The 20,240-nt window shown below is 41.5% G+C and overlaps 1 protein-coding gene across 2 annotated transcripts in view; it reads right to left on the bottom strand.

Moving 5' to 3' along the window:
* Positions 1–3,597: 3,597 nt before the first annotated feature.
* The window catches only part of LOC134348861 (exocyst complex component 1-like), a 39,970-nt gene continuing 23,327 nt past the window's right edge, over positions 3,598–20,240 (bottom strand). The window contains exons 3-4 of one of the 2 annotated variants that reach the window (XM_063052644.1): positions 8,815–9,008; positions 3,598–3,672 (exon numbers count right to left, since the gene is read on the bottom strand). In XM_063052644.1, the coding sequence (XP_062908714.1) occupies positions 3,666–3,672; positions 8,815–9,008 (201 nt within the window). In that variant the 3' untranslated portion in view covers positions 3,598–3,665. Of the gene's footprint in view, positions 3,673–8,416; positions 9,009–20,240 lie in introns of those variants that run through there. The other variant, XM_063052643.1, reaches the window with a different exon arrangement.

Genomic DNA, 20,240 nt, shown 5'->3' with positions numbered 1-20,240 from the left:
CATCCATTGATAATTCCATCAGAGACTTTTTTATGCTGAAGAAGAAAAATTCAACCTTAGGAGAGGTGAGAAGGTGCATTCATAATACAGTACTTGCACAAATCATGTTTTGTGATTCCAAGACATTTCAATAGATTTCAATAGGTACATTTAATGTCAGAGAAATGTGTACAATATGCATCCTGAAACTCTTTTTCTTCGCAAACATCCATGAAAACAGAGGAGTACCCCAAAGAATGAATGACAACTACAACGTTAGAACTCCAAAGCCACCCCCAGCTCCCCTCCAATGCACAAATAACAGCAAGGCAATGACCCCCCTCCCCCACCAGCAAAAAAGTATCAGCATCCTTCACCGAGCACTCAAGCGTGCATCAAAACATCAATAAAGACACAGACTTGCAGTACCCCAAAAACTACTTGTTCACCCAATAACTTGACATGCCACAGACTCACTCTCTCTCTCTCTCCCTAATAAGAGAAAAAGTTGTGTTCCCATTTCACAGCAAGAGGGAAGACATAACAAATAACTAAAATTACGTTTTAAGGTTACAGACGTAATGCGTTGATAGAACCAAATATATAATGTAAGATGATGCTTAAGATTAGACTTTGAATATATTTAACATGTTTCACGTTCTGAATACTATAATTTTATAGAACAGTCATATTTATTCCATGTCAGATTTAATCTGCTCACATTCAAGTGATATTGGGAGCTGTTTGTCCACCTTCAAATGAAAACAAGGAATTAGCCATGATTTAAGTACTAAGCAACCAGCATTTCTGTTAATCCCAGGTTATCTGGCTTGTGTTGTACTGCTACTATATGTGTTATTGTGATTTTTTTTTCAGATACCATCCATATCATTGCATGTAAATCTTCTCTGAAATCCTCTTCCAAAGAACAACATTGGAATTATGATTAACAGTAGTAGTGAGGTTGGAGATGGTATTAAACAGGAAATTAGAAACGTGTGCGATAAAGGAACAGCAGTTATAATGGGTGACTTCAATCTACATGTAGACTGGGTGAACCAAATTGGTGAAGGTGCTGAGGAAGAGGATTTCTTGGAATGTATGCGGGATGGTTTTTTGAACCAACATGTCGAGGAACCAACTAGACAGCAGGCTATTCTGGACTGGGTTTTGAGCAATGAGGAAGGGTTAATTAGCGATCTTGTCGTGAGAGGCCCCTTGGGTAAGAGTGACCATAATATGGTGGAATTCTTCATTAAGATGGAGAGTGACATAGTTAATTCAGAAACAAAGGTTCTGAACTTAAAGAGGGGTAACTTTGAAGGTATGAGACATGAATTAGCTAAGATAGACTGGCAAATGACACTTAAAGGATTGATGGTGGATATGCAATGGCAAGCATTTAAAGGTTGCATGGGTGAACTACAACAATTATTCATCCCAGTTTGGCAAAAGAATAAATCAAGGAAGGTAGTGCACCCGTGGCTGACAAGAGAAATTAGGGATAGTATCAATTCCAAAGAAGAAGCATACAAATTAGCCAGAGAAAGTGGCTCACCTGAGGACTGGGAGAAATTCAGAGTTCAGCAGAGGAGGACAAAGGGCTTAATTAGGAAGGGGAAAAAAGATTATGAGAGAAAACTGGCAGGGAACATAAAAACCGACTGTAAAAGCTTTTATAGATATGTAAAAAGGAAAAGACTGGTAAAGACAAATGTAGGTCCCCTGCAGACAGAAACAGGTGAATTGATTATGGGGAGGAAGGACATGGCAGACCAATTGTATAATTACTTTGGTTCTGTCTTCACTAAGGAGGACATAAATAATCTTCCAGAAATAGTAAGGGACAGAGGGTCCAGTGAGATGGAGGAACTGAGCGAAATACAAGTTAGTAGGGAAGTGGTCTTAGGTAAATTGAAGGGATTGAAGGCAGATAAATCCCCAGGGCCAGATGGTCTGCATCCTAGAGTGCTTAAGGAAGTAGCCCAAGAAATAGTGGATGCATTAGTGATAATTTTTCAAAACTCGTTAGATTCTGGACTAGTTCCTGAGGATTGGAGGGTGGCTAATGTAACCCCACTTTTTAAAAAAGGAGGGAGAGAGAATCCGGGGAATTATAGACCGGTTAGCCTAACGTCGGTGGTGGGGAAACTGCTGGAGTCAGTTATAAAGGATGTGATAACAGCACATTTGAAAAGCGGTGAAATGATCGGACAAAGTCAGCATGGATTTGTGAAAGGAAAATCATATCTGACGAATCTCATAGAATTTTTTGAGGATGTAACTAGTAGAGTGGATAGGGGAGAACCAGTGGATGTGGTATATTTGGATTTTCAAAAGGCTTTTGACAAGGTCCCACACAGGAGATTAGTGTGCAAACTTAAAGACACGGTATTGGGGGTAGGGTATTGGTGTGGGTGGAGAATTGGTTAGCAGACAGGAAGCAAAGAGTGGGAATAAACGGGACCTTTTCAGAATGGCAGGCGGTGACTAGTGGGGTACCGCAAGGCTCAGTGCTGGGACCCCAGTTGTTTACAATATATATTAATGACTTGGATGACGGAATTTAATGCAGCATCTCCAAGTTTGTGGATGACATGAAGCTGGGTGGCAGTGTTAGCAGTGAAGAGGATGCTAAGAGGATGCAGGGTGACTTGGATAGGTTGGGTGAGTAGGCAAATTCATGGCAGATGCAATTTAATGTGGATAAATGTGAAGTTATCCACTTTGGTGGCAAAAATAGGAAAACAGATTATTATCTGAATGGTGGCCGATTAGGAAAAGGGGAGGTGCAACGAGACCTGGGTGTCATTATACACCAGTCATTGAAAGTGGGCATGCAGGTACAGCAGGCGGTGAAAAAGGCGAATGGTATGCTGGCATTTATAGCGAGAGGATTCGAGTACAGGAGCAGGGAGGTACTACTGCAGTTGTACAGGCCTTGGTGAGACCACACCTGGAGTATTGTGTGCAGTTTTGGTCCCCTAATCTGAGGAAAGACATCTTTGCCATAGAAGGAGTACAAAGAAGGTTCACCAGATTGATTCCTGGGATGGCAGGACTTTCATATGAAGAAAGACTGGATGAACTGGGCTTGTACTCGTTGGAATTTAGAAGATTGGGGGAATCTGATTGAAACGTATAAGATCCTAAAGGGATTGGACAGGCTAGATGCAGGAAGATTGTTCCCGATGTTGCGGAAGTCCAGAACGAGGGGTCACAGTTTGAGGATAGAGGGGAAGCCTTTTAGGACCGAGATTAGGAAAAACTTCTTCACACAGAGAGTGGTGAATCTGTGGAATTCTCTGCCACAGGAAACTGTTGAGGCCAGTTCATTGGCTATATTTAAGAGGGAGTTAGATATGGCCTTTGTGGCTATGGGGGTCAGGGGGTATGGAGGGAAGGCTGGGGCGGGGTTCTGAGTTGGATGATCAGCCATGATCATAATAAATGGCGGTGCAGGCTCGAAGGGCCAAATGGCCTACTCCTGCACCTATTTTCTATGTTTCTATGTTTCTATGATCTGTAACACCGATATGCTGAATTAAAGATTGGCATAACCCTTGAGAATTAAAGTTAATGTGTACAGTATGTGCTATGCCTCAAGTAGAGGATAAGAAACTGTACATTGTGGTGATACCGATCTCAATCATTTCGCATTCCTCCATTTCCTCTTTAGTTTCATTTCAGTGTCTGAAAGAGGAATGAGGAACAAAATTAGCAAAATCTTTTTCAGGCTATGGTGCATTTAGAATTAATGGAAAATGCTTGCACGTCTTCCAAACTGCCTCCTGAGTCCCATCCAGTTCCACACACTAAGTCTTTCACTTGGTAATCAACAGTGTTTTGGTTTGCTAAACAAAATGCCAGGTTTACTTGCATTGTGTTAATGACATAGACAGCAAGTTTTCATTAGAGCAGTATGGCAAGATGGCAGTTAGCCAGCATGGAGCAATTTCAAACCCAATGCAAAAAAAACATATCTACAAGTATCAGTCTAAGAATTTAAGAGAATTTGTTAAATATTTTGAAATACTACTCACGTCAGTGATGATAAACCTAATTCTGATATAGGTCTCTATTGTGGACTGAGAGTGGGAAGGTGGCAGGGAGAGGGGAATCATGGTTGGGAAAAGGGGGAAGGGAGGTGGGGAGGGAGTAGAAAGCATCAGAGAGACACTCTGTAATGATCAATAAACCGGTTGTTTAGAAGCAAATGACCTTGCCTGGCCTCTCAAGACTGGGTGGGTCTGCACCCGTGCCGGCCTCTGGCACTCCTGCTCTGCTACTTACTCCATTGTCCTCCCATGGCCCTCCATCCTCACCATTCCCAATATTCTTTGCTCCCGCCAGGTTTACAAACTCCCTCTCCGCTCCATGTTGACAAATACCATACTGTGCACTCTTAGCAGCTGTATATACATAAATGTTATTTTAGAGCTACAGTATGATAATAGGCTCTCGCAGCCCAATGAGCCCACACTGTCTACTGGAATATGGGCGGAAACCAGAGCACCCAGAGCAAACCCACACAGTCATAGGGAGAATGTGCAATTTCATTACAGACAATGATAGAATTTGAACACAAGTCGTCAGCACTCTAGTAGTGTTATGCTGACCGCTGTGCCATCATGCCTAATGCCTTTCACAACCCATTATGACCCAAAGGGATTTACATCCAAAGCTGTAGCTGACAAAGTGTAGGCACAGCAGTATTACAAGAAATGTGAAAATGAATTTCTTCACAAATATATGATAATAACTAGGTAGCTATTTTTAATGATGTTGATAAAGAGGTACACTATAAGGAGGTCAGTGCCTTGAAATAACATCCTATCTCTTCTTCCAAACAACAGGTCTTCTAAAAAATGAACTTCCGACAGTACTGCACTTTCTTAGTCTTGCCTTGGAGATTTGGGTGTGCAGTTTTATACTTGAAGTGTTTTGATATTGAACTGAACCTACAGGAAGCTAGATTGACTGGAGCACAGATGCAATTGTTATTAAAGTGTGTGTCCTGTGACGAATGTTCTTTTCAAGTGCTGCAGTATTTTCCTGGATGATCTGAACATGGATACGTGTTTCAGTTTTACTTCAAGAATTCAATATTTAATTGTCATGTTATAAATAACTAAATTATGCATACAAAATTTAATAGTCCTATTGACTACAATCTATTTCACATCCAGGAAGTCCTAGATAATGCAACACAATTCTTCAACACACCTGATGAATACTTAATTCCCACAAAATGCACTTTACAAATTTTGGCGTTTTTAGTTATGGGAATCTAACCTTCCATCATTATTAATTATACATTTAAGACAAGTTATTTTACCAGATTATCGAAAAAGAAATATCAACATGAGAACTCTATTCTGAATTCAATTATTCTCTTACTTAATTATTGCATTGTGATGTTCTGTCATGGTCCGGATCGGGGTCCCTTTAAACTTAGCTTGTTTATGTGATGATCCGGACCGTTGATTCCCTGTTTTCCCTCGTCCCTTGACTTTGGTGATTAGAGGCAATTAACACTCGGCTGAACCATTAGTTTATAGTATCCGGCTTTCAGTCACTCGGTGCAGGAGTGTTTGTAAAGTCTGCAAAGTCACGGCGTGCCAATGTCATCTGGCCGGAGCAAGCCTTGTCTCTGCCCAAAGCGAGTGTCGGTAATTCGCCTTTCCTCACTGGAGCAACCCTGTCCAGTTACCTCGCCGAAGTGAGCCTGCAAAGTTTCCTCATCAAGGTGGGTCCGTCAGTTAACCCGCCGGAGAGAATCAAGAGCCGCTGTCTACTGTTCCCGGGCCGAGTCGAGAGCTCGGCTCTACCTGGAGGTTCCAAGCACCACGTCCTGACTCCAGCCGGCATCCAAGTACCACGTCCACGTCCTGGCTCTGGTGGCGTCCAAGTACCACGTCCACGTCCTGGCTCTGGTGGCGTCCAAGTACCACGTCCACGTCCTGGCTCTGGTGGCATCCAAGTACCACGTCCACGTCCTGGCTCTGGTGGCGTCCAAGTACCACGTCCAGTCCTGGTCCTGGCGGCTTCCCAGTTCTGAGTCAAGTCCTGGCCCCGGCGGTCTGTGATTCCTGTCCTACCCCCTTACCTGAATCCCTTCTCAGCCCCTCTCGCCTCTAGCCCTCGTCTGCAGCCCCCGCCTGCACTTCGGTCTAGTTCCATCACCGGAGCTAGATAGGTACTGTCTGGTGTTCATTCGTGTTGGTCTTGTCTTGTCTTGTCCTCGCCTCTGTGGGGTAAGTCTGGCCGTCTTGCCGTTGCCCCGTGGAGGGTCATGAGTCCTATGTCCTCTACCCAAGGAGGGGTCCCGACTCTGTGTTCTGTGTATGTGTCCATGGTTCCATGTACCTGCTCTCCCGAGACCGAGGCTCTGTGTTCCCATGTTCCTCCTTTCCCTAGCCCATGTCATGTCCATGCCTGGTTATGGGGTCCGAGCCCGAGGCAAGACCCAGGTACTGGGTCCTTGCCCAGTCTCTTGCTCAGAGTGCATACCCTAGCCTCTTCATGTCTCCTCTAGTTCTGGGAGCCAATTCCGAGTCCAAGCCCAGACCTTTGGTCCCAGCCTAGTCGCAGTCCTGAGTCCTTGTCCAGTTTGCTACTCCTGCTCCTGCCCAGCTCTCCTGGTATCAAACAATAAACTAAATCTCAGTAACCTCACAAGATGTGTCTTGCATTTGGGTCCACCCTTGCTCCCAATGCCCCTGCCATTGTGACATGTTCGGCTTTTATTTTGGACGTTTAGATAAAGAATGGGCAGATGTTCATCCAGGCAACTTTTTGTTAATGGACTACCTTCTGAGTTTACTTAATAAATATAGCATAACCTGTTGCTAGCTGATTTACTCTCAAGGCAGACAGCATATTGGAAGAAATATTTATTCAAAATCGAATCTCTTTGAATTGATATAATATAACAGAGTATCAGACGCCAGTAACCAGCTGAGAAAAAAAAATAGCAGGAAGAGAGAGCATGTATTTTGGTTGGAAATAAACCCCAAATTTTGCCCTGCCCTGGTTCCTTATTTTCTCCTGTGCTGTTGCTCAGTAATAATTATAGGTCTGGAAATTATTGTTTCCCTGTTCACTTTATCAAATAGAAGAATAAAGCAAAAAATGTGTCATTTTTGAAGTCCATTTGTCTTCTTTCGCACATTGGTAGTTTGTTGGTCTTTGATTATGTATAGTTTTTCATAAATTCTATTTTACTTTGTTATTTACCTGTAGATGCCCGCAAGAAAATGAATCTCAGCGTAGTACATAGAGACAAATATGTACTTTGATGATAAACTTACTTTAACTTTGACTTTTCTCATGAGAGGAGTTATGGTTAATTTCATTTCCTGTCGTTCAGTTTTTCATTCTTCCAATTTTAGTATGAAGTTTCCAGACAATGTTGCATTTGGCTCCAATCCTTTAATGTCTTTGAAGTCATCTCACATGACAGATAATGCATTCCACAGCTCAATAACCACTTGTTAGCCTTCATCTTGTGATAACTTGGTGGAGTAAAAATTAAACCTCCTATCTACTGATTCAGAAAAGCCTTTGACCCAGGTAGTTAATACTAATGATCCTCTGCTGCTTGGATTTGAATACACACTGAGTTGCATCAGTACCTTGTATGACTCATTAATATTGTTGATCTATGAGATAAAATGATTTAACACAGCCAGCAAATAATGTGACCTGCCACACTTGGTAAACACTGTATTTTCGATGTACTGTATATTCTCCTTTCTGTATATTCTTCATCCTTTGTTTCTTGTCTAGTTTCCAGAGACACTTATTGACAGAGGTTGATTTCTTTGATTAGTCAGTTACTCATTATTATTGCAATATGTCACTTCTGACCTGATACATAACAAATAAATTAGCTTTATAACTAGCTACTTACGTACCAGAATCACTGGATTTTAGTCCTCATATGAGAGTATTTGCCTGTTATGCTGCCAGTGTTTAGGACAGTGTGAGGGTCCCCTATCGCTGTCTGTCCTCGGTCATCTTCTCTATTGTGCCCCAGATGTAACTTAGGGTCCTCAGTTGCACACAGATATAGGATTTTTTATTGCTATTGCTATAACAATTCTTTTTTTGACCACTTAGGGTTGTTAGCCCTGAGCTGAACCTCTGAACCCGGAGGACTGGTGGACCACTCTTATTCTGGCCTTAACCTTTTGACCTGTTTGGCCCTACCAAAGGCCAAAGCAGGAGGCCTTGACTCCAGCCAGCATAGCTCTCTGAGTCACTGAGGCACGCAAACCTCCAAACCCTATGACAAGGTTGTTGTCCTCTTGGAAGTTTTGCAATTGTAAATTTATAAAAATATAGCTTTCAATTTTCACTGCAATTAGAGACAATGAATGGTTAATATTTTGGCTGTAAGAAAATCCAAGATTCAAGATTCCAGCTTGTTTAATGTCTTTCCCAGCACACAAGTGTAAAGGAGAATGACGTACTTGTTACTCTGGATTTGATACAGCACAAAAAAAAACACAAAAAGATAAAGAAAACAATAGAAAAACAAACAAATAAATGTAACTACATACAATAGCTTATATACATAGACAGATTGAATGTCCATAAAGTGATGCTAGGCACAGGAGTACTCTGACAGGAAATGATAAAGTAGTGGTGGAAATGATAAAGCATATTTTATTGAAGTAACATTTCAGTTATCTGGAGAAAAGAATTTTCAACACTGAATTAGATGGTAATGATGGGAATTATACCAGAAAATACTAGGGTGAACCTCCCTACAAAGAACCCAACAAGCAGATACAGTTGAAAGCCTGTAAGCATAGTTGTACTACCAACATTGTGTCCTCCGGGACTCCAAAGAAACTCATTTCTTTGATGTAGTCATCGTCAAAGTTCAGAAACTGAATATCCTTTTGCAGGTAGACTTTATTCACTTTTCGTAAGCTCCTTACAAATGCGTACTTGGCTGCAGTGCTGCTGGCCTCCCAGCTGTAGACAGCTTGAAAATGTAGATCGAGGTGTGGGTTATCCTGCAGGAGAGAAAACCAACCAGGATAATTGTTATAGCGGCTTTTAAACATTCATCCTCAGTGTAGGACAAAAAATAATATCAGACCCATAAATCATTAGTTACTAATCTAATCTCAACATGTGGGTAATGGTTACAAATTTCAATATTATATTTCAGAACAATCATTGAATTATTAAAATGGTTCCGTGCTCATGCTGTAATATAATATAAAACCTATCAAGTTTCCATTTCAGATGATAATTCTTATAGTTCTCACCAGTGCTTTGAATTTGGTGTCTACTCGCCAACAAGGACATACAGGATATGCGTACAAAAAGCTGCGGGAAAAAGAGCAGTAACATCATAAAGGATCCTACCCACCCTGCTCATGGACTGTTTGTCCCACTCCCATCAGGGTGCGTAGCGTCCGTGCCAGAACCACCAGACTTAAAAACAATTACTCTCCTCAAGTAATAAAGTCCATCAACACCTCCATCCACTAACCCAACTAACCCAACCCTCCACACCTCCCCCTGCCTCCCCCACCACCACTACTTTATCATTTCCTGTCAGAGCCACCGTATATACAGACACTCTTGTGTCTAGCATTTTTATAGTCAATCTATGAACATAAACTATCTTATGTATTTATGTATTGTGTTTCTTACTATTGTGTTCATTATCATATTGTGTTTCTTAGATGATGCACTGGATTTGGAGTAAAAATTATTTTGTTCGCCTTTACACTTGTGCACTGAAAATGGCATTAAACTAGGAGTTCCCAACACTTTTTCTGCCATGGACCCCAACCATTAACTGAGGGTTTGGGAACCTCTGCATTAAACAATCTTGAATATAGTGGACAGAATTTAACTCTGGCAAGTTTGAAGTAATGCATTTTGGGAATTTAAATGAGGACAAGGAGACCCAACAAGATATGTGGCCTTGATTCTTCTTCAAATCTTTCTTACTGAAAAGGGCAAAATATTTGAAGCGAGTACAACATTGTGCGGATTGTAACTGCATCTTGCACAGTGCGGGACCTGCAACAGGTCAATCATAAATAAAGAGTTCCTAACGGATTAAATCTGATTAAGTTTGCTTAATATGCAGTGGAGCCAAATTTCACTTGGCACAGTGTGATGTGGGGCTTACTTCCATACTGTACAACCCTATGACTCTAGTTATGTTTAAATTCACAATCGCATTAAAGCTCTGCCATCAGATGTCTGAACAATTCATGAGATGGCACAGTAGCGTAGCAGTTAGCACAATGCTTTACAGCGCCAGCTGTAAGATTAGGGTTGAATTTGCACTGTCTGTCAGGAGTTTGTACCTCTTCCCTGTGACCACGTGGGTACTCTTGCTTCCTCCCCCCATCCAAAGATGTATGGGTTAGGGTTAGTAAGTTACCAGCATGTTTTGTTGACACTGAAAGCGTGACAACTTTTGTGGGCTGCCCAGCACAATCCTCACTGATTTGTTTTGATTCAAACAAGGCATTTCACTGTATGTTTCGATATACTTGTGACAAATAAAGTTAATCTTAAAAATCCTAAGAATCTTATTTCTTTATTTATTTGTATATAGTTCTTATTGTAACTTATGGTAACATTTTTGTATTATACTGTAATGCTGCTACAAAACAACAAGATTCACAACATATGCCAGTGATAATAAACCTGATTCTGATTCTGAAACACTATTTCGGCAGAACAACGTGAGAGAGGTTCCTTGTGTAAGCACAAGAGATTCTACAGATGCTGGAAGTCCAGAGAAACACACACAAAATGCTGGCATAACTCAACTGGGCCAAGACAATATGTAGCCTCTTTATTTTGCCTAATAGATACTGTAGGACCTGATGAATCCCTCCAGCATTACGTGTGAGGTCCTTTGTGTGTAAGTTTAAAAAGGGAGATTGTTTTTATATTAAGATACAACATGGAATAGGCCATTCTGGCCTGATGAATCCCTCCAGCATTACGTGTGAAGTCCTTTGTGTGTAAGTTTAAAAAAGGCAATTGTTTTTATATTGAGATACAACACGGAATAGGCCATTCTGGCCCTTCAAGCCATGCCACCCAGCAACCCCCAGCCTAACCATAGAGCAATTTACAATGGACAATGAACCTACCAACCAGTACACCTTTGGACTGTGGGAAGAAACCAGAGCACCCAAAGGAAACCTACACGGTCATGGGGTGGAACGTACAAACTCCTTACAGAGAGTGGTGGGAATGGTGCATTGCCTACCTCACCCACATACCATGCACAAATTTCAAAATAGGTTAGCATTTCTCCAATATAAACAGGAATTGCAAAAAAATGGTACTTCATATTACTTTACTTTAAACTGATAAACAATGCTCTTCTGCCTTCATTCGCTGGACTGGAGAATGACAGGTATCGGTAAAAGTTGAACATGACTTGAGCATAGTGTTAGTGGACTGGGACTGGAAAGCTTGTGATGTAAGAAGAAGTTAGATAGTGTGGGACTTTTTTTTCCCTGGAGCTCAGGAGGTTGAGGAGTGACCTTACAGTGACATCGAAAATTATGAGGGGGCATAGATAAGGAGAATAGACACAGTCTTTTTCCCAGGGGAGTTTAAGACTAAGGGACATTGATTTAAGGTGAGTTGGGAAAGATTTTAAGGGAACCTCAGAGACAAGATATTCACACAGAAGGTGGTAGACATCCAAATAAGCTGACAGAGGAAGTGGCAGTGGTACATACAGTTAAACAATTAAGAGGCAGTTACATGGACAAAAAATGGTTTGAGGGATAGGGGCCAAATTGAAAAAACATATTTTAAGCTCACCAGGCAACTTGATCTGCCTGGACAAATTAGGGTGCGAGACATCATCTGTGCTCAATGATTCGAAAGCAATTACTTTATTGTCGCCAAACAATTGATACTAGAACATACAATCATGATAGTGAACAACAGTAATTCTGCAGATGCTGGAAATTCAAGCAACACACATCAAAGTTGCTGGTGAACGCAGCAGGCCAGGCAGCATCTCTAGGAAGAGGTGCAGTCGACGTTTCAGGCCGAGACCCTTCGTCAGGACTAACTGAAGGAAGAGTGAGTAAGAGATTTGAAAGTTGGAGGGGGAGGGGGAGATCCAAAATGATAGGAAAAGACAGGAGGGGTAGGGATGGAGCCAAGAGCTGGACAGGTGATTGGCAATCATGATAGTGATATTTGATTCTGCGCTTCCTGCTCCCTGGATTACAAATTGATAGTAAATATTAAAAATTTAAATTATAAATCAGAAATAGAAAATAGAAAAATGGAAAGTAAGGTAGTGCAAAAAAACTAAGATGCAGGTCTGGATATTTGGAGGGTACGGCCCAGATCCAGGTCAGGATTCGTTCAGCAGTCTTATCACAGTTGGAAAGAAGCTGTTCCCAAATCTGACCGTATGAGTCTTCAAGCTCCTGAGCCTTCTCCCGGAGGGAAGAGGGATGAAAAGTGTGTTGGCTGGGTGGGTCGTGTCCTTGATCATCCTGGCAGCACTGCTCCAACAGTATGCGGTGTAAAGTGAGTCCAAGGACGGAAGATTGGTTTGTGTGATGTGCTGCACCGTGTTCATGATCTTCTGCAGCTTCTTTCGGTCTTGGTCAGGACAACTTCCATAGCAGGATGTGATGCACCCTAGAAGAATGCTTTCTATGGTGCATCTATAAAAATTAGTGAGTGTTTTAGGGGACAGGCCAAATTTCTTTAGTTTTCTCAGGAAGTAGAGGCGCTGGTGGGCCTTCTTGGCAGTGAACTCTGCTTGGTTTGACCAAGTCAGGTCATTTGTGATATTGACCCTGAGGAACTTAAAGCTTTTGACCTGTTCCACTTCCACATCACTGAAGTAAATTGGGTCGTGCAGTCCGCTACTCCTTCTGAAGTCAACAACCAATTCCTTCGTCTTGCTGACGTTGAGGGATAGGTTATTGTCTTTGCACCATGCCACCAGGTTCTTAATTTCCTCTCTGTACTCAAACTCATCATTACCTGAGATATGGCCTACAATTGTTGTGTCATCAGCAAACTTACATATCGAGTTTGATGGAAACTTGGCTACACAATCATGGGTGTACAGTGAGTACAGCAGGGGGCTGAGTACACAGCCTTGTGGGGCACCGGTGCTCAGGGTGATTGTAGAGGAGAGCTTGTCCCCTATTTTTACAGCCTGGGTCCTGTCTGTGAGGAAGTTGAAGATCCAGCTGCACATCTGAGTGCTAAGGCCCAGGTTCTGGAACTTAAGGAATCAGTTTATTTGGAATGATGGTATTAAAAGCAGAGCTGTAGTCAATGAAAAGGAGCCTTACGTATGCATCTTTATTCTCTAGGTGCTCTAAGGAAGAATGTAGGACGAATTGCAAAGCGTCGAGGTTGACCGGTAGGCTGTAGTTGATATGTGCCATAACCAATCGCTCAAAGCACTTCATAGCAATTGATGTCAGAGCCACAGGTCAATAGTCATTCAGGCATGCCACCTTGCTCTTCTTCAGCACTGGGATTATCGTTGCCTTCTTAAAACATGAGAGGATCTTAGACTGAAGCAAGGAGCAGTTGAAAATGTCAGCAAACACTCCAGATAGCTCGCTTGTACAGGCCCGGAGAACCAGTCCCGGGACAACATCTGGGCCCGTCGCCTTCCTTGGATTTATCTTCAGGAAGGCCCTTCTAACGTCCTCCTCGGTGACGATGAATCTCGATGCCACCAGATCCGGTTCATCCAGAGGGAGCGGGACGCTCCTCTTCTGTTCGAATCTTGCGTAGAATACGTTAAGTTCGTCAGAAAGAGAAGCACCACAGTTATTGATATTCCCAGCCTTTTCTTTGCAGCCAGTGATCTCATTTAGACCCTGCCATAGTCTACTGGCATCCCTCTGGTTAGCCTGGGCTTCCAAATTGGCTCAATATTGCCTCCTGGTGTCCTTAATGGTTTTCCAGATAATAATCTTCGTTGTTGGAGGTTAAAGAGAGAAAATTCTGGAAAAGACACTCAGAAGCTCACATAATATCTAAGGGGAAAGAAAAAGAGTTAATAGCGCTGATGGATGACTTTTTCATGAAGTTAAATCAAGATGAACCGAGCTTAGTTTCATGTGAACAGGCACAAGTACGTATAGATCTGTATAATGAAAAACTTATTGCAAGATCATATATCGAAACTGTCAAATAAATGACAATAACTTTATTTATAGAGCACTTTTCATAAAGATGATGTAGTTCAAAGTACTTTACAATGAGATAAAAGTACTTTGTAGAAGTCTTAAGCACATATATATATATCGCTAGGGTGCCTAAGACTTTGGCATAGTACAGTAGTAATTTTATGTACAGTATTGCACTGTATTGCTGCAAAAAAAAAACGAATTTCATTACATATATGAGTGATGATAAAGCTGATTCTGATATGGATATCTATTGTGGACTGAGAGTGGGAAGGCGGCAGGGAGAGGGGAATCATAGTTGAGAAAAGGGGAAGGGAGAGGGGAGGGAACAGGAAACACCAGAGAGACACTCTGCAATGATCAATAAACCGATTGTTTGGAATCAAATGACTTTGCCTGCTGTCTCAGGGCTGGGTTCGTCTGCACCCGTACCAACCCCCAGCCCCGAGCACTCCTTCTCTGCCACCTGCCCAAACCCCACTTCCGGTGCTCCACACTTGCCATTCCCACCATCGTTTGCTCCTGCCAGATGTACAGACATGCTCTCCGCTCCACATTGACAAATGAGGTACTGTGTAAAACTCTAGCTCTATGTATGAGCCTCAGACTTCTGCACAGCACTGTTCAAACATGAACATAAAATAAAAAATAAAAATAAACATGAAAATAAAAACCAAAAAGATGTTGGTTAAAAAACAAGGTTAAAAAAGCAGGATTTGAGCTTGCATGTAACAGTGTCAAATGAGTCTGCATCCTTTATAGTTTTAGGTATTAACTTCCACAGTTAAAAGCGTAGTTCAATAAAGCTGACCTGTCAATTATCTTTTGAGGAAGATTGTTTAACTTTAAGAGACTGGCAGAAAAAGACCTAAGAGCTTGAGAAGGATTATAATACAAAAGTAATCTGTGATGTACTCCAGTCCCAGACCATTAAGAGCTTTAACAACAGGTAAGAGAACCTTAAAATCAATTCTAAAAGATACAGGAAGCCAACGCAAAGTAGCTGTTACAGGAATGATATGCTCTCTCATTCGGATTTTGGTTATAAGCCTAGCAGTGGCATTCTGAATGAGTTGGTCTGCCAAGAAACTGCTTTAATAAATAAAGCTAAGTTCTTCCATATTCACTTTGAGAAGAGATTTAATGCCATGAGTCCTGTGTCAGGTTTTCCAGACATCGCTAACTTTTCCCTGCTTCAGTCTGAGATTCCCTCCAGCTTTAAGAAAACTATTATCATCCCAATACCTAAGAACAACAAGGCAAAGTGCCTTAATGATGACTGACTGGAGGCTCTGATATCCCCCATCATGAAATGCTTCAATAGGGTAAACATGGCACTCATAAACTCTAGCCTTTCAGACAACATTGATCCACTGCAGTTTTCCTACTGCCAAGACAGGTCAGGAGCAGACACCATGTACCTGGACCTACATTCATCTCTGGAGCATCAGGGCAGTAAAGATCCTTTGCTGGACTCTTAACATAAGTGGATGCAGCTCCACTTCCAATCTTATAATTTCAAGCAAACTCATCTCCAAATTCAGACTGCTCAATCAGGATCAGCATCACGTTTTAGGTCAAATTCAACTGCTCAGCACTCGAGTTGAGTTCCCTCAACGTCACAAAAACAAAGGAGCTGGTTGTGGACTTCAGGAGGAAGGGAGATAGGCTAACCCCTATAGACGTCAATTGATCTGGGATTGAGAGAGTGAACAGCTTTAAGTTTCTCGGCATAAACGTCATTGAGGATCTCGCATTGTCTGTACACACTGGCTGTGTGGTGTAAAAGGCACAAAAGGTGCCTCTTTCACCTCAGATGGTTGAAGAAATTTGGTATGGGCCCCAAATCCTAAGAACTTTCTATAGGGGCACAATTGAGAGCATCCTGACTGGTTGCATCACTGTCTAGTATGGGAACTGTGCTTCCCTCAATCGCAGGACTCTATAGAGAGTGGTGCGGACAGCCCAGCGCATCTGTAGATGTGAACTTCCCACTATTCAGGATATTTACAAAGGCAGGTGTGTAAAAAGGGTCCAAAGGATCATTAGAAACCCCAGTCACTCCAATCACAAACTGTTCCAGCTGCTACCATCTGGGAAATGGTACCACAGCATAAAAGCCAGGACCAACAGGCCCTGGGACAGCTTCGTCCTTCAGACTGATTAATTCATGCTGATACAATTGTATTTCTCTGTTATATTGACCATCCTGTTGTATATACTATTTATTATAAATTACTATAATTGCATATTGCACATTTGAACGGAGACGTAACGTGAAGATTTTTACTCCTATTGTATATAAAGTATGTAAGTAATAAAGTCAATTCAATTCAAGTACAGTAGATTAGCATTTAGCATAACATAGTGTCTCGGGTGGTATTCCCACTGCTGTCTGTACGGATTTTGCAGGTTCTCCTCCCGAGTGTGTGGGTTTCCTCTGGGTTCTCTGGTTTCCTCCCACGTTCCAATGATGTATGGGTTAGTAGGTTAATTGGTCACATGGGTGTAATTGGGTGGTGCCAACTCATTCAGCCAGAAGTGTGTGTTACTGTGCTGTATCTCTAAATTAAAATTAAATTAAAAGTATTGCACAACTTGTAAGAACTTTCAGGCCTTCACATTTAGTCATGCTTTGACGACACTGATGTTTCAAGCATAAAGGACTGAAGAAGGAAATTGTTTGGGTTCTCCACAAGGAATGCATGTGGAATTTTCAGCTGCACAAGGAAACCACAGTGTGAGTTCGAGAGTTGGAGACAGGAGGTCAGATGATGAAATCATTATATTTGCCTCGGGTCAGTAACCTCACCGGCTTTTGCTCATCTGACTGTGACTGTATAGCTGCCAGCAGAAGAAAAACAACTTTTGGAAACATTACTTTGCAATCAGCTAAACCAGAGACTTCCTGCTGCTTCCTCTCTCTGGCTGAGCAGATATCATGTTAACCCTTTATTCCAGGAGACGCATGATGCTGAGGATGCTGGAAACTGAACAGAGATATATGTATAACAAAAATCAACCTGCTGGAGGGACTTAATGTGTTAAGCAATATATCTGATGGAAAAGGAAATATTGACGTCTGGTCATGACCCTGTTTCAGGATTAAGAGTCTGGAGGGGAGATAACAAGTATAAAAGCTTGAGATTGGGGCTGATAGGTCACAGGTGGGGCCAACAGAGCTACCCATTATACCCCACCCATTACACTTGTGGGGGTATATTTTTATGAGATTATATTAAGGTGTAAGCATTATAGAAGTTTAAGTAAATTCTGTCAGTCCAGACTTTGGCCCTCCTCTATGTACAATATAGAATATTCCATATGTAAATAACCCGTAGAATACACCCAACACATCTTCAAGGAACAATGCCACATTGAAAAGGTCACATCCATCATTAAGGACCCCCATCACCCAGAACATGCCCTATTCTCATTGCTACCATCAGGGAGGAAGGACAGGAGCCTAAAGGCACACACCAGTGAATTTGGAACAGCTTCTTCTCCTCTACCATCAGATTTCTGAATGGACATTAAATCCATGAAAACTACCTCACTATTTCCCCTTTTTGCAGTACTTAATCTAATTTAATTTTAAATATATATATATATCGATATAATATACATATTGTTCTTAATGTAATTTACAGTTTTTACTATTACATATTGCAATGTACTGCTACCACATAACAAATTTCATGACATAGGCCAATGATAATAAATCAGATTCTGCTACCTGAAAACTGACCATAGTTGATTTTTCTGTCATTCTGTATATTTCTGTCATGCTGAATATTGCCCATAGTTACCCATATCATGACCATAAAGCCATAAAACATAGGAGCAGAATTAGGTCATTCGGACTATCAACTCTTCTCTGCCATTCCATCATTGTTCATTCATTATCCCTCTCACCACCATTCTCCCACCTTTTCCCTGTAAACTTTGATGCCTTATGAATCAAGAACCCATCAACCACTGCTTTAAATATACCAAGTGACTTGGTCTCCATAGCTATCTATAGCAATAAAAATATAAATTTACAAAACATGAATTAAACATAAATTATACAAAGTCACTTGAAGGAGCACAATTAAAACAGAAAGAAAGTCCATTGAAGCACAAATGTGGTCTAATTGGTCATTATGTTACTGTAGTGATTAGGGTTGTGCAGACTGATTCAAAAACCGAATGGTTGAAGTCCTTGAACCTGGTGCTGTGGGACTTTAGACTTCTGCATTTCCTAGCTGCTGTTAACTATGGCTTGAATGGTGAGGACCTTTGCTGATGGATGCTGTCTTCTTCATGCAGTGCCAGTACCTTCTACTTGTTGAAGGTTCTGCTTTTTGCAGGTGGCATGGCCTGATTGGCGGGGATCATTGACGATGGATGTTGCCTTCTTGAAGCAGTACCTCCTGTAGATACAACTGGTGGATGGAAGAGATGTGTCTGTGATGTATTGGGATGGGTCAACCATTCTTTGCAGCTTCTTAAGTTCCTGTGCCTTTCAAGTTTCCATACCAGACCATGAACCACCAAGTTAGGATATTTTCAACAGTACATCTATAGATTTTTAGAGTGTTTGGTAACAAATTGGACCTGCTTAACCTTGTAAGAAAGTAGACATTGACTTGCTTTTCTTGTGATTGCAATACGTACTGGGCCCAGGGCAGGTCATGCAATATGTCAATACCCAGGAATTTAAAGCTAATATTTCAGGAAGATTTTGAGATCAAGAAAAGATAAGGAAGACAATATTTGAAGGTTATTGAAAAAAATAGAAGCAGGAGGCAGTGATTCAACAGATGGGCAGAATGGCCATATTCCAGACACACAGATAAATGCTTATTTGTCATGGTGGATTTGGACAGGTTTTATCATCTAGCTGTCTTAAAGGTGTTTCCTCAAACTGAAATATGGATCATTAGTTTATTTTCCAGATGCTAAGAATTCAAAGTAGGACTAGGCCTCTGGACTACTCAGTACTACATGTACTAACCCCATAATTGATTCACTTACTATCTAACTAATATTTTATAGTTTGAACAATGAATGTAATGTAGATCACATCTTAGCGTACACATGGGCCACTTTGGGGCTCATAGAAGATTTACTAAATTGCATTTTATTAGCAAATCAAAATAAATTGCTCTCAGAATGCAGGAAGAAAAATTCCAAATCAGATTAAAATCTACTTACTGAAAGATATTTCCTGATAAAGAGCCTTGATTAAACTGGCCTCTCTAAACCATTGTGTTCCAGATGACTCAACCACAGATTGAACCACTGGATATTGCATTGTGCAAAAAGGACAGGAAAGTTCCAAAATTAATCTACAGTATGTGTTTGTTTCTAAGTGGCCTCTTTACATCTGGGAATGAAGTGGAAATAAAATCAATGGTTAGACCTACACTGTGCTGCACAGAGTGTTGTATTGAATATTAATGTAGTGGCTTCCTCCGCTCGAGCATCCAAATGACATTCAAGATTCACACTCAAAATGCTGGAGCTACTCAGCAGCATCTAAGGAGAGGAATTCTCCTGGCTTCTTCCCCCTTCCTTTCCAGTCCTGATGAAAGGTCTCGGCCCAAAAGATTGATGGTGTATTCCTATTCATAGATGCTGCCTGACCTGCTGAGTTCCACCTCCATTTAGTGTGTGTTACTCTGGATCGCCAGCATCTGCAAGACCTCCTGTCTTCAAGATTCACACCTAAGCCCTGCCTTGTGTGACAATGTAAAATGGAATATAGCAAGTCAGCCATGCAGGTAAAGATTAGCTTGATTTGTCACATATACGTTTAAACATACAGTGAAATGCATTGCTTTGTGTCTACAACCAGCACAGTCCAAGGACTATGCTGAGGGTAGTCAGCAGGTGCCACTACTTCTTTCAACGGCAATGCAGCAGCCCACAACCCACTATCTCATATGTCCTTGGATTGTGGGAGGAAACCCACTTGGACACAGGAAGATCATATAGACTGTACAGACAGCAGATCCAATATTCCTCCAGTGTAATACCACAGAAACAGAGGCAGACGAAGACAGAAAAACTAACAAAAACCAC

The sequence above is a fragment of the Mobula hypostoma genome, chromosome 7 (genome assembly GCF_963921235.1).
Source record: "Mobula hypostoma chromosome 7, sMobHyp1.1, whole genome shotgun sequence".
Lineage (NCBI taxonomy): Eukaryota > Metazoa > Chordata > Chondrichthyes > Myliobatiformes > Myliobatidae > Mobula > Mobula hypostoma.
Note: the sequence above shows the minus strand (reverse complement) of the source record. Positions and strands in the feature narration are given on the sequence as shown.